This window comes from Agelaius tricolor, unplaced genomic scaffold (genome assembly GCF_023055355.1).
Source record: "Agelaius tricolor isolate 1412-34295 unplaced genomic scaffold, bAgeTri1.0.p SCAF_12, whole genome shotgun sequence".
Classification (NCBI taxonomy): Eukaryota; Metazoa; Chordata; class Aves; order Passeriformes; family Icteridae; genus Agelaius; species Agelaius tricolor.
Genome location: NW_027269272.1, coordinates 5,197,666 through 5,211,076, shown reverse-complemented (window position 1 = coordinate 5,211,076; position 13,411 = coordinate 5,197,666). Strand labels below are relative to the sequence as shown.

The following is a 13,411-nucleotide window of genomic DNA, read 5'->3' as shown; positions in this document are numbered from 1 at the left end:
GGTGTGCCAGCAGGACAGAGCCTTCTGTGGGGCTGTAATCACTGGAATCAAGGCAAAATGAGAGAAATCAGTGGGCTTAACATGCAAGGAGGGGCACAAATGTACCTTGTGTCCTGTGGGGCTGTAATCACTGGAATTAAGACAAAATGAGAAAAATCAGTGGGCTGAACATGCAAGGAGGGGCACAAAGGTACCTTGTTATTCCAGGGCACCACAGGACCCTCACTCCAGCTGGGGCTACAGAAGCCATTGAGAAATCATCATCCTCACACAATGGCACTGCCCAGCAGGGAAGGAGGGGGCACAGAGTCCCCAGGAGGAGGACAGTCCCCATGGGGCTGGAAAGTTCCACTGCTCTGCCCTTTCCTGCCTCTCTGTGACCATGTTCACAGGGGTCTGAGGATGAGGGAAGAGATGAGGATCTGACTCCATGTTTCAGAAGGCTGATTTATTATTTTGTGATATATATTACATTAAAACTATACTAAAAGAATAGAAGAAAAGGTTTCCTCAGAAGGCTGGCTAAGCTAAGAATAGAAAAGAATGATAACAAAGGTTTGTGGCTCGGACTCTCTGTCTGAGCCAGCTGGGCTGTGATTGGCCATTAATTACAAACAACCACATGAGCCCAATCCCAGATGCACCTGTTGCATTCCACAGCAGCAGATAACCATTGGTTACATTTTGTTCCTGAGGCCTCTCAGCTTCTCAGGAGGAAAAATCCTAAGGAAAGGGTTTTCCATAAAAGATGTCTGTGACACCACTCCCCCAGCTCCTGCTGTCCCCCGGCTCAGCCACGCTGGCACTGGGCATTGCTGGGTCCCTTCAGGTTACCCCAGCCACTGGGATTTGGGAAAGCAGCAGCTTTGGGGAGGGCTCTGCAGCTGCTGTGCCCAGTGAGGGGGCCCAGGCCATGCAGCCCCTCATGGTGACCTGGGCCACCTCCATCCTCCTCCTCCTCCTCCTCCTCCTCCTCTGTCTGCTCCCCAGCCCATCGACTACGAGGGCTTCTGCCTCTTCATGAAGACCTACCTGGAGGCTGACGTGCCTGAGGAGCTCTGCCAGCACCTCTTCACTTCCTTCAAGCGCAAGATCTGCCCAGCCTCCCCTGAGAGCCAGCAGCAGAGCCCTGGAGTGTCCCAGCACAGCAGCCTGGGTGAGCCAGCCCTGCCACCCAGCTGGGCACTGGGGCACCCTGACACACTCCCACCCTGCCCACAGGAATGAAGGCTGGGGGTGGCACCTGAAGGTGCCAATGTTATGGTGTAGTGTCAGTGCTTCTATGAAAATATATATATATTTTTTTTAAGGTTTGCTGTGAGATGTGACTAGAAATAGAGCAAAGTAGGCTTTAGCTTAGGAATAAAGGGAAGAACTTTGTTAATTTACAATATGAACACACAGAACTTAGAATGTGAACTTTCTAGAAACTTTTGTTTTCTTCTTTCTAATTTTTAACAGTACACAGTGAGACAAAACTTTGGATTTTTAATTTAGTTACTACTTTTTAGAGAATCGACTCTCAGTTCATCACTACTTTTTAGATAATCAACTTTTAGTTTCTTAAGAAGAGAAGAGTTTTTTTTGTACTGTAGGCATTTTTAGGAACCACAGTTGAAACTTTTTCTGATTTTATGTTACACGTGGCACTGTTTGGAGAATATTTGCTATTGTGACTTTTTTTTAATGTTTAGTGTTTTTTCTCCTGTGCATGGACTAGGGCTGCTTTTAGGGTTTTTCTTTTAAGGATGTTTTGCTTAGTTTTAAAAAAGTAACAGTTTTTTATTTTTGGGACACTAGGGTTTTTTTAATTTATTTTTTGGGGTTGAGGGGTTTTGAGAACAGAGATTTTTTTTTTTTTCCTGTGGCGTACAGACACATATAGACAACCCCACCTGTCAGATGGGCTGCCAAGGCTGCTGCAGGGAGGGATTTCTCCAGGATGCAATGGAGAAAGTGCAGAGGAAAGGACATTCAGAGCCCAGGTCACTGTGTCAGCATCTCTGTGCAGGCTGGGGTGGCCTGTGCCTGTGTCACAGGTGCCAGCAGCCCCGTGCACCCAGAGCAGGCCATGAGTGCCAGGCACCCAGCTCAGCCTGGGTGCATTCCTGGCTGCTGGGGACATCTGCTGAAAGGACTATAAACTGCAAAGGGAAAGGGAGCACGTCCCCAGCTCTGGCTGGTGATGGAGGAGCACATGCTCCCTGCCTGCTCTGAGCACTGTGGTGTCCATCACCCGGGCATGGGAGCACTGCTGGGCCAGGCAGGAGGGTCAGGAGGGTGGGGAGCTGCCTGTGCTGCCCCTCAGAGAGCCCTGGGGCTGGGCTGCCAGGGCAGAGAGGCTTGGGCTAGCACAGAGGGCACAGGGTGAGCACCCAGCACCAGTTCCTGAAGGAAGGGACGTGGACACCCTGGTGTCACACTGCCCTTGGGCCTGTCTGCTTGCAGGGATCAATGGGAAAAGCCTCCGCAGTGCTCTGGGACGACACACTCCAGAGCCCAAGGGCAGCTCAGCTGAGCCCCAGCCAGCATCCCTCACCCTGGCATCCATCCCCAATGCCTCCCCCAGCTGGTCCAGATCATCCTCCCAGAAATCCACCACTGGCACCACCTCTGCTCACAACTCCTCAGGCTCTTCCAAGATCTCCTCCGTGTCTCTGCTCAACCCTCAGTCACCAGGTGAGCTTGGCTGGGGCTCCACAGGGGCAGTGACAAGTGACAAGCCCTGCCCAGCTTCTGGTCAAGTCCCCAGCGTGGTGGCAGTGACCTCCCAAACTCACTGGGTTCCTGGCATCTTGACAGACTTAAGCTACAGATCCCATCCCACAGAGCCCCCATCAGTGATGTCCTAATGAGCTGGCAGCATCTTTAGGGAGGGGGAATGGGGCAGTGAGTCACAGCTGCCCCTTGCCCCAGCCCCTGAGGAAGGGCCCCTCTGCCAGGAGCATCCCTCCTGCTCTTGGCACAGGCATCAGTGAGCGTGGGCTGTCCTGGCACCCTGGCAAGCTGCCTTGCTGCCCACTGAGCTTCTGCCTCCCTCTGGCTGGATGCTGGTTCCCATCAGGACACATTTCTCCAGCTGTCCATCCTGCCCATGGCTGCAGGGATGGAGGTGTGGCAGTCTGCTGTGTTAGCAGGGGACCCCTGTGGCAGGGAGGGAGGAATGATGCATCTGACTCCATGTTCTCAGAAGGCTCATTTATTACTTTATTATACTATGTTATGTTAAAGAATGCCATACTAAACTATACTAAAGAATACAGAAAGGATACAGACAGATGGCTAAAAAGATAAAAATGAAAACTTGTGACTCTTTCCAGAGTCCTGACACAGCTTGACCCTGATTGGCCAAAGAGTGGAAACAACTCACAGCAGAATCCAACAAAACAATCACCTGTGGGTAAACAATCTCCACATTCCAAAGCAGCAAAACACAGGAGAAGCAAATGAGATGAGAATTGTTTCCCTTTTTCTCTGAGGCTTCTCAGCTTCCCAGGACAAAAAGAGATTATTTCAGAGAATGTGAATGCCACAGGGGTCTGCACCCCAAGGACTGAGTGGCACTGCCCAGCCCTGAGCCTGTGATGGCACCAGCCCCAAATCTGCTTTGTGCCCCCAGGCCTGCAATGGCACCCAGCCCCAAGTGCCCTTTTTATGCCCCCCATTCCTGTGTCCTCTCTGTGTCCCAGCCCTGTCCCTGTGGTGTCACTCGGTCCCACTCCGAATGGATCCCTCCCCAATGTTCCCATGTCCCACCTGGTGACAATTCCTGCTCCAGTGTCATCCCTGTGTGTGTCCCTGCCCACAGGCACGAGGAGCGTGGAGAAGAGGTTGCCCTTCAGCCTGAGGAAAGGCTCCAGCTCCCTGAAGGCCACCCCTCCTCCTCCTCCCACCCCCGTGGCCCAGGTGGTGCACCTGAAGGACATTGTCTGCTACCTGTCCCTGCTGGAGAGGGGACGAGCAGAGGACAAGCTGGAGTGTAAGTGTCACCCTGGGCTGGGGAGGGGGACCAGGGGCTCAGGCTGTCACCTGCAGGGGGCTCTGGCTGCTCCTGTCCACTTGGAAAATCCCTCAGCATCCCCTTCTGCTCCTGCCTGTGTCTGTATTACTTGTGTGGAAGTTTGCATGGACAAATCCAGTGGCAGGACAAGAAGGAATGGCCACAAGCTACACTAAGGGAGGTTCAGATTGGATATTCAGGAAAATCTCTTCCCCAAAAGGGAAGTCAAGCTCTGAACCAGGCTGTCCAGGGCAGTGGTGAAGTCACCATCCCTGGGGTTATTTCAAAGCCATGGAGATGTGGGACATTTCTATCTTTGTGCTGGTTAATGGTTGGACTTGATGATCTTAGAGGGCTTTTCCAACCTAAATGACTCTGTGATTCTGTGAATAAAATTCTATTTCTCCCTCCTGGCACCTCCTGGAGATACCAATGGGCATGCCAAGGCAGCCTGTGGGATGAGTGGCCCTTCCAGGGGGTGCCAGCAGCCACTGGGGCAGGGACATGCAGGGTGTGCTGAGCACAGTGTCTGCCCAAGGGGCCTGGATTCTGCACAGCCCTGGGCTCACATCTCAGCCTGGCTGAGCCAGCACAGTGCTGCTCCCACCCTGAAGCTCCAGCAGCCTGGAACAGGGTCCCTGGGGCTGGGCTCTAATTATCATCCCCTTCTCTCCTCCCCCAGTTATGTTTCGCCTCTATGACACCGATGGAAATGGGCTCCTGGACAGCTCGGTGAGCCTTCCCTTGGGACACAGAGCAGGGGCTGGGAACATGCAGGACACTGCTGGGGTGTCCCCTGCCCTGCTGAGGGGCTCCACAAAGGGGCAGGGATGTGGGAAGGGAGGAGGAAAGCAGCAGCTGGGCTGCAGAGCTGGGAAAAAATCCACCCACCAAGAGCTGTAGCACTACATCAGGTCATGGTGTTTCAGGGAAGAAAAAATCATGCACAGCTCCTTCCTCTATGATGTTTTCTCCTTGTTCTTTGGGTATTGCCTGTGAAACCCGCTGCAAATAAAATATGGTTGATCAGAATAGTTCTTCCTAAGGAAAACCTGTTACAGATTTTCTTGCAGGGCAGAAGGCCCTGAAAAAAGAAGGTGAGGACTGGGGTGTTGCTGCCCCTCCTGTGTGGCTGGGACTGGGGTAGCCATGGGCATTTTGGGATGCAGACCCTGGGGGCTTGGGGCTGGACACTCTGCTGATGCCTGGAGCTCTCCCTAACCCTGGGCACTGTTTTCTGTGTGTGTCTGCTTAGGAGCTGGATCGTATCATCAACCAGATGGTGCACGTGGCTGAGTACCTGGAGTGGGACTCCACCGAGCTGAAGCCTGTGAGTGCTGGGGCTGGAGGCACCAGGGGCAGCTCCAGGGGCTCTCAGCCAGAGCCCTGGCTGGCCTCACTGTCCCACACCACTATTTGTGCCCCTCTCCAGATCCTGAAGGCCATGATGGAGGAGATAGACTACAACCACGATGGCACTGTGACGCTGGAGGAGTGGATCCGGGGCGGCATGACCACCATCCCCTTGCTGGTCCTGCTGGGCATGGAGACAGTGAGTGTCCCTGGGACACCTGGTCCAGCCTACCCCCAGCAACCAACCACACTCTCATGGAGCACCACACAGCCCCACACTGGCCCCTGCTGACACCCCCACCCTGCCCCCTTCACACCCAAATCTTTCCAAGTTAATTTTTGAGCTGCTGTGCCCAAGCAGGCTGGCCTTGCTCCTTGCCATGGCAGTGCACTCCAGTTGGGTGAACACTTAATCAAAGCCTAAAATGAGAAGGTCACAGTCACAGCTGCCCCTTGCCCCAGCCCCTGCCACCCCCTGAGGAAGGGCCCCTCTGCCATGGGGCATCCCTCCTGCATTTTAGGTACCTAAAATGGCATTTCCTCTTGTAGAGTGAGGCTTAAAGAGCAAATGTGGGGTTGTTGGGACCCCCTTTATTTTTCTGTCTTGTTTTTTCATCCTTTTGGCCTTGATTTCTTTCAAGTGCACCCCTGGCCATCAGGTAATAATTTGCAGGGAAAGATGGTCTTGCTCATGGTGCCCATGGTTCCCCTGGAGAGGTGGGGGACAGGCTTTCTGGCAGAAAAAGTCAAGAAAGCAGGGAATTTTGACAGGCTCCTGAAAAGCACTCATGCCTGGCCCCAGATGGAGGGGTTTGTGCCTTTGTCACCCCATGGTGGCAGTGGTGGCTTGGCCCCAAATGTGAGGTCACCTTCCTGTCAGCTGCCAAGATCTTCCCTGTGGCTGGGCTGTGCCAGGGGTCCGTGGGAGCTGGAGCTGGATGTGCCCAGGGGGATGCAGTGGCAGGGATGCCCTGGGGAGCACCAAGAGAGAAGGGAACAGGAGGAGCCCATGATCCTGCCAGGAGCAAACTCCCAGAAACACCATGGGGGTTTTAGGGGGGAAAAAATTATTAAAACGATGGGCTGAGGGTGCTGGGATTCTTGGCAGCAGGGGAGTGACCTCCACCCTCCACTTCCTTGCCCTGCAGAATGTGAAGGACGATGGGCAGCATGCCTGGAGGCTGAAGCACTTCAAGAAACCTGCCTACTGCAACTTCTGCCGCACCATGCTGCTGGGGGTGCGCAAGCAGGGCCTCTGCTGCTCCTGTGAGTCCTGCCCAGAAGGTTGCACTCCCAGTCTGATGGCTCCTGCCACAGCCAGAGGTGCCCTGGGGAGGGGGGACTGGTCCCTGAGCCCCGTGGGTGCTGCAGGAGGCTGAGAGGGGAGGGGGCAGCTGCCATGGTGGGGGTGATGCTGGCCACCTTGTGGGTGGCACTTGGGGTAGCGGTGCCCTGGCGGTGTTGGGGTAACAGCTGGACTGAAAATGAAATTATTTCAAACCCAAATGATTCTGTGGCTTTATGGTTTTTGTCTCTCACCAGTCTGCAAGTACACAGTCCACGAGAGGTGTGTGTCCAAAGACATTGCTTCCTGCATCAGCACCTATGTTAAATCCAAGAAAAACACAAGTGTGAGTAAGCAGCTGGTGCATTTCTGAGCCACTGGGTGTCCCAGTCTCCTGCTCTGCTTCCCCACAGCTTCTTCCCCTGGGTTTTGCTCCTCACATCCTGGGCAGCAGCTCATGGGCATTCCCAGCATCCAGAGCCTTGCAGGATGCACCCTGTCCCCAGTCCCCAGGCACCCACACCACCTCCAGCTCCAAGATTTGCTGTGGCTCTGCAGAGGGGCAGGATTGGATCAGCAGCATCCTGCAGGACAAGCTCCCAAAATCCTGACGGACACCCTTAGCAGGAGGGAGGTGCCTGTGGGTCATTGGGTGCTGTGCCACCGTGTCCCTGTGCCTTGCAGGTGATGCAGCACACCTGGATCGAGGGCAACTCACCTGCCAAGTGTGACAGATGTCACAAGAGCATCAAGTGCTACCAGGGCATCACTGGCCTGCACTGTGTCTGGTGCCAGATCACGGTGAGTACCCAGGGCTGGGCACACCCTCAGTGCCTGCATGGCCAGCTCTGGGCTCCTGCTCAGGGCAGGGCAGGTGTCCTCTGCTCTACATCCCTTCCTCCCACCCCTGCAGCTCCACAACAAGTGTGCCTCCCATGTGAAGCCAGAGTGTGATGGGGGCCCGCTGCGGGACCACATCTTGCTCCCATCCTACATCTGCCCAGTCGTCCTGGTAAGTGCCCCCCTTTGTCCTGGTGAGCACCTTCCTTATTCTGTAAAGTGTCCTGGTGAGTGCCCCCCTTGTCCTGGTGAGTGCCCCCCTTGTCCCAGTGAGTGCCCCCCTTGTCCTGGTGAGCACCCTCCTTATCCTGTAGTGTCCTGGTGAGTGCCCCCCTTGTCCTGGTAAAGTGTCCTCCTTGTTCTGGTAAATTCCCTCCCTTGTCCCGGTGAGTGTCCCCCTTGTCCCGGTGAGTGTCCCCCTTGTCCCGGTGAGTGTCCCCCTCCTCACTGCCAGTGACAGGGACCCAGCAGGGCCCTGCTGAGGCTGCTGTGCCTCCCCTGGCTGCTGGCACTGCCTCGTGGGCAGGGTGGGCACCCACTCCTTGGTTCCCAAAGGACAGGCAGTCCCACTGCCGGCGCTCCGAGAGCGACTCCCCTGCCAGCACCAGCCCCGAGGACAGCCAGGCCTTCAAGTTCAACTCCACCACGGTGGATGGGCAAGGGCTGCAGGTAGGTTCCAGGTGCTGCAGGTGAGCTCTGCCACTGAAAGCTGCACAGGCTGAGGAATTCACAGGTGCCTTTTCTGCCCCCCAGATCAGCCCTCAGCCCGGGACACACCCGCTGCTCGTGTTTGTGAACCCCAAGAGTGGAGGAAGGCAAGGGGAGCGGTAGGTGGGCTCCTGCCTGGGAACAGCACCCTCCTGGTGTGGGAATCACCTTCGTGCTGTTAGAAATGAACACTCCAATCTAATAATTAAGGAGGTTTATTAAATAATAAAAGTATACGTTTGGAAAAAGCCACAAGCAGTTTCGACTCTGAGCAATGAGAGTCAGGGAAACCCAGGATTTGGCCTCTGTTGCACCAAATCCCCGTGGGTGTCCAAATGTCATTTCTAATGTCTATTTCTAAACTAAAAATGTCATTTTTCATTTTATACAGTCTTTTGGGTTCTGGAAGGGGCTTCTCTTTAGCATATTTTTGCATATTATCAGAGTTTTTCTTTCTTGCTGCCGTGTTTCCCGGTGGATAATTGCTGGAATCCTGTCAGTGAAAACTTTCTAGGATAAACTTCTGATGATGCCTATCAAATGCCTCCTGCTGGGGTCTTGTCAGACAAAAAAAAATCCCTTGAAATGTACATCCCTGGAGACAGTCATCCTCCTGGTAGTTGAATTTCTATCCTTATCACTTAGCTTATTACTGCTGGTTACCTGACACTGGTTTTAGTACACAAAATGCTGTGGTTTTTCATTTCCTTTGGCACTAATTATTTTGTAACATATGTTAGAAATTATTTTATCACATACATGACGTCCCTGACGTCTCTCTCCTGCCAGGGTGCTCCGGAAGTTTCACTACCTGCTCAACCCACGCCAAGTGTACAACCTGGACCGTGGCGGGCCCACACCAGGGTAAGGAGCTGCTGCTGCAGGGGATCCTGTCAGGGAAATTCATCCTCAAACACCAGAGGTTTATGTCCAAAAAGGAGACAGAGGAGTCCTTCTGGCTTTATTCCAATAAAGGGAGAGGCCATGGGGCATTCCCCTGGGATCTCTCACATTTTTGGAGGATGCAGCCTCCCTTTTTATCCCAATTTCCTGGCTGTGTCTTTCCCTTCTCTCTTTCCCCATTGGCTGGGGTACTTGAGAGGTACAGACTTCCCAAAACACCTGATACCAAAGATTTCCCTCTAATGTACAACCCTCCCTTTTCATTTTTAATTCTTACGGAATTCAGGGGTTTTTTTTCTTCCCCATTGTTTCTTTCATCTCTCAATGTCTAATTTCATTTATCAGCAAACCTAAAGTTTATTTGAAAAAGCAAATATCTTTTTCCATTCATCAGTCAGTGGAATCCTTCCCACTGTTTCTTTTATCTTCCAGAGCTAGTTTTACCTACCAGCAGACCCACAGCTTGTTTGTAAAGACAAATCTGCTATTTCTCTCAGTGCTCTGCCCCCTCTCCCACATCACCCCTTGTCTCTCCTGGCTTTCCCCAGGCTGAACTTCTTTCGGGACACCCCGGATTTCCGTGTGCTGGCCTGTGGAGGGGATGGCACCGTGGGATGGATCCTGGACTGCATAGGTGAGCCAGGCACAGCTGTGTTCCTGCTCAGCATCATCCTCCTGCATCCTTGGTGGTGGGCCACAGATTCCCCATATTTTTCCCCACAGCCCCAGGGAAAGTGGAGTGGTGATTGTGAAAAACGGCAATCACTTGTTTTTAAAATTTTAAGAGTTTAATAAAATTGTTATAAAAATAGTAATATAATTAGAGGAATAATAATTTGGACAATTGGGATTAGGACAATATGAGACAATAGAAACAAAGAGTTACAGACAGTCTGGGTACCTTTTTCTGGGCAAAATAAGCCCAAAAAAGGACCCACGTTAACAGAGGATTAACCCTTAAAAGCAATAGCCTGTTGCATATTCATACACCTCATCCATGATGCATAAATTCCATTCAAACACAGGATTCTGTCTGGTCAGTGTCAGCTTCTTCCTCTGAATCCTGATGGTGTCTTCAGAACTGAGCAAGGCAGGAAGAAGTTCATTTCTCCTGATAATGGAGCAATAAATTCTCTTTCTCTGAAAGATTCAGGTGTCCTGTGGCTGCTATCTCCGTGGGAGTCCTTTCTTTAGGAAAAAAATATCCTACATAGCATAGTTTCTATTTTAACCTTTTGTTACAACCTAAAACTACATTTAACACACTACTTAAGAGAATTAACACAGCATAACTTTCTAACACAACACATATAACATTCATTTTAATATTTGCAAAAAGCCAATCATAAAACACGCATTTTTCACAGTGACCCTTAGCCAGCAGCATCATTCCAGACTGGGAATGGGGCAGGGAATGAGCCTTGCCAGCCCCAAACCTCTCTTTTCTCTTCTCCCTTGCCCTGCAGATAAGGCCAACCTGGTGAAGCACCCGCCGGTGGCCGTGCTGCCCCTGGGGACGGGCAATGACCTCGCTCGGTGCCTGCGCTGGGGAGGAGGTGAGGACGGGACAGCCCTTGGGAACCCTTCAGCAGGGCCATCCCCAGGGGAGGGAGGGCTCCCAGGCTCCTGGGGTGCGGTTCAGAGCTGCATCTGAGCCTGGTGCCTCTAACTCCTTCCAAAAAGAGCAGCTGCTGCTCTCTGAACCCTCCATAGCTGGGTGTGGGAGCATCAGGGGTAGCACGGTGGGGATGGACAGAGAGCAGAGATCTCTGCAGCCAGGTCAGGAAGTGGGGGTTCATTGCAAAGGGCCTGGGTGCAGGGCCCTGCTGGGAGCTGCCAGGCACAGCTCAGAGCAGGACTGAGAGAGGAGAGAGGGAGAGAGGATGAGAGGGTGAGAGAGTAGGAGCATAAGGGAGTAAAAAAGGGGTAAGGGAGTAAAAAGGGCAAGAGAGCAAGGTTCCCATTACAATACCATAAATCTTCTTCTGTGCCGAATATTCCAATTCTCACTAACCAATCTAGCACAATATACAAATCCTGTAGCATTTACATACAGCCTATAAGAATCACTACATTACCATACTGTGCTACATTTTAAACTCTAAAAACTGCTCTTTGGATCCCTTCTGCCAAGCTGGCAGGGTCTGCTCTGACCCTTGGGCCTGTCTGCAAGCAGAGGGTGTTGTTCCATCAAAAGGGGATCACCTTCAGCCAGCCACACCATTGTTTTCCAGTTGTTCAGTGACTGAGGTATCTCAAAGCTTACTTTCATTTCAATCTCGCTTATAGTTTCCATATTCTCAAAATCTTCTGCCAGGCAATCATATTTATAAGGCTTTCCTGTTTCATCTTCCCCAACAGCTGGGTCCTGCCCAAGCTTTTCCATTTGGAGAGCCCTGCCATGAGCCAAAATCTCTGCCACTGCTGGAAGGATGTGCCATTGCAGCACCCCCAGTGCTTGGCACCTGGCTGTGACATGGCTGTGCTCTCCTTCATCCTCCTTCATCCTCTTTCCCTTCCAGGCTATGAAGGAGGCAACCTGATGAAGGTGCTGAAGGACATAGAGCACAGCACGGAGGTGATGCTGGACCGCTGGCACATCGACATCATTCCCACTGACAGGGAGGCCAACGGGGACCCTGTCCCATCCACCATCATCAACAACTACTTCTCCATTGGGGTGGTGAGTTCCATGGGGCAGGAGTTGGTTTCTCCCTCCCTGTTCCTCCTTGCTCACTCTCCCAACCTCCCTCCATCTCCTGGGGTTGAGTTTGCAGGCAATCCTGACAAGGGAAGAGATGAGAATCTTGACTCCATGTTTCAGAAGGATTATTTATTATCTTATGATATATATTATATTAAAAGAAAATTATATATTAAATCTCTACTAAAAGAATAGAAGAAAGGATTTCATCAGAAGGCTAGAAAAGAAAAGAATAGAAGGATAATAAAATCCTGTCACTGCTCACAGCCTCGACACAGGTGGCTGTCATTGGTCATCAAGTAAAAACAATTCACATGCTGGGTAAACAATTCTCCAAATCACATTCCAAAGCAGCAAAACATGGGCAAGCTAAAGCTTCTCAGGACAAAAAATTCTAATGAAAGGATTTTTCAGAAAATATGTCCACGACATCCTGGTTTTGTCTTTTTTTTCTGGTTTTATTGTCATTTGTGAAGGCAGCACCAAGACACATGAGCAGGCATGGGATCTCTATCTTCCCAGCAGGAATGTTGCAAGAATGAGTGTGAAGGGAGTTTAAAAAGGGTTCAGGAAAGGTTGGGGTGCCAAAGACAAGGACACCCCACCTGCCAAGACATCAGCAAAGCCCTGCTTTGGTGTTTGGACCCATGTTCCCCCACATTTTCCTGACCTAGGGAGACTGGGGAGCCTGGGGGTGGTGACAGCCCTGTGCCATGGGGCCAGTCCTGAGAGCAGCAGTGTTTTGGGGAAAGCCCCTCTCTTCCCAGGGGCTTGCAGCACTTTTGTGCTGTGCCAGGGCTGCCACCATGGCAGGGGTCACTCACCTGCAGCTCTGAGGATGCTCCTGGGCTCACAGTGGCTCCTGCTAATGCAGGTGGCATTTGGTGACAGGGCTTAAACATCCCCCTGTGCACAAGGAGAGGTTGGGATGAGTTTCAGGAGATCTGCCATCCTGCCAGGGTGCAGGGCCTTGGGGTGTCCCCAGAGCCCCCCTGCTCCATTGGTTGCCTTTTCTCCCCTCTCATCATCCCCTCCATGCAGTGATGAGGGAAGGAGGCCAAGTGCACTAATTAGGTCCCACCTAACAAGCTTTGGGAAGAGCCTGGCTGAGGGTTTCTCCATCACCTTGGGCCATCAGTGTCATCCTCTGTGTCACTGTGCCACAGGGACCAGCATGAAGAGCTGAGCAGCCCTGCCCTGGCTCATGGCCAGGGGGCACAGGGTGTGGGTTCTGTTTGTGTTTCTGTGCCTCTGATGTCTCTGTGCTCCCCACAGGACGCCTCCATCGCCCACCGCTTCCACATCATGAGAGAAAAGCACCCCGAGAAATTCAACAGCAGGTGAGGGCTCCCCAAGGACCCCCTGAGAGCTGGGGGGTGTGGGGAGACCCCCTGCCCCAGCACCCCATGCAGCATGCCAGGAGGGTTTGGTGTTTGTCCAGCCTGAGGGACAGGCACCAGCCTGGTGGGGCTTTGGGATGCTCCTTCAAGTCCTGTGCGGTGTAGCAGGCTGCTCAAAGTCAGCCACACCCCCAGTTAGGTTCATTCATGCTTTATAATTAGTGTGGAATGCCAGGACAGGCAGGAGCAGGCCGGGCAGGGAGGGCAGGGCAGGCAGC

At 52.5% G+C, this 13,411-nt stretch overlaps 1 protein-coding gene across 3 annotated transcripts in view; it reads left to right on the top strand.

Moving 5' to 3' along the window:
• The window catches only part of LOC139594789 (diacylglycerol kinase beta-like), a 31,454-nt gene that overhangs the window by 8,394 nt on the left and 9,649 nt on the right, over positions 1-13,411 (top strand). For all 3 annotated transcript variants that reach the window (XM_071437256.1, XM_071437257.1, XM_071437255.1), the window contains 17 exons: positions 991-1,156; positions 2,449-2,679; positions 3,809-3,979; positions 4,683-4,732; positions 5,256-5,330; positions 5,433-5,552; positions 6,502-6,619; positions 6,896-6,984; positions 7,323-7,439; positions 7,552-7,650; positions 8,034-8,147; positions 8,232-8,305; positions 8,976-9,050; positions 9,638-9,723; positions 10,556-10,645; positions 11,612-11,772; positions 13,069-13,133. In XM_071437256.1, coding sequence (XP_071293357.1) covers positions 991-1,156; positions 2,449-2,679; positions 3,809-3,979; positions 4,683-4,732; positions 5,256-5,330; positions 5,433-5,552; positions 6,502-6,619; positions 6,896-6,984; positions 7,323-7,439; positions 7,552-7,650; positions 8,034-8,147; positions 8,232-8,305; positions 8,976-9,050; positions 9,638-9,723; positions 10,556-10,645; positions 11,612-11,772; positions 13,069-13,133 — 1,901 coding nt within the window. The remainder of the gene's footprint in view (positions 1-990; positions 1,157-2,448; positions 2,680-3,808; positions 3,980-4,682; positions 4,733-5,255; positions 5,331-5,432; positions 5,553-6,501; positions 6,620-6,895; positions 6,985-7,322; positions 7,440-7,551; positions 7,651-8,033; positions 8,148-8,231; positions 8,306-8,975; positions 9,051-9,637; positions 9,724-10,555; positions 10,646-11,611; positions 11,773-13,068; positions 13,134-13,411) is intronic.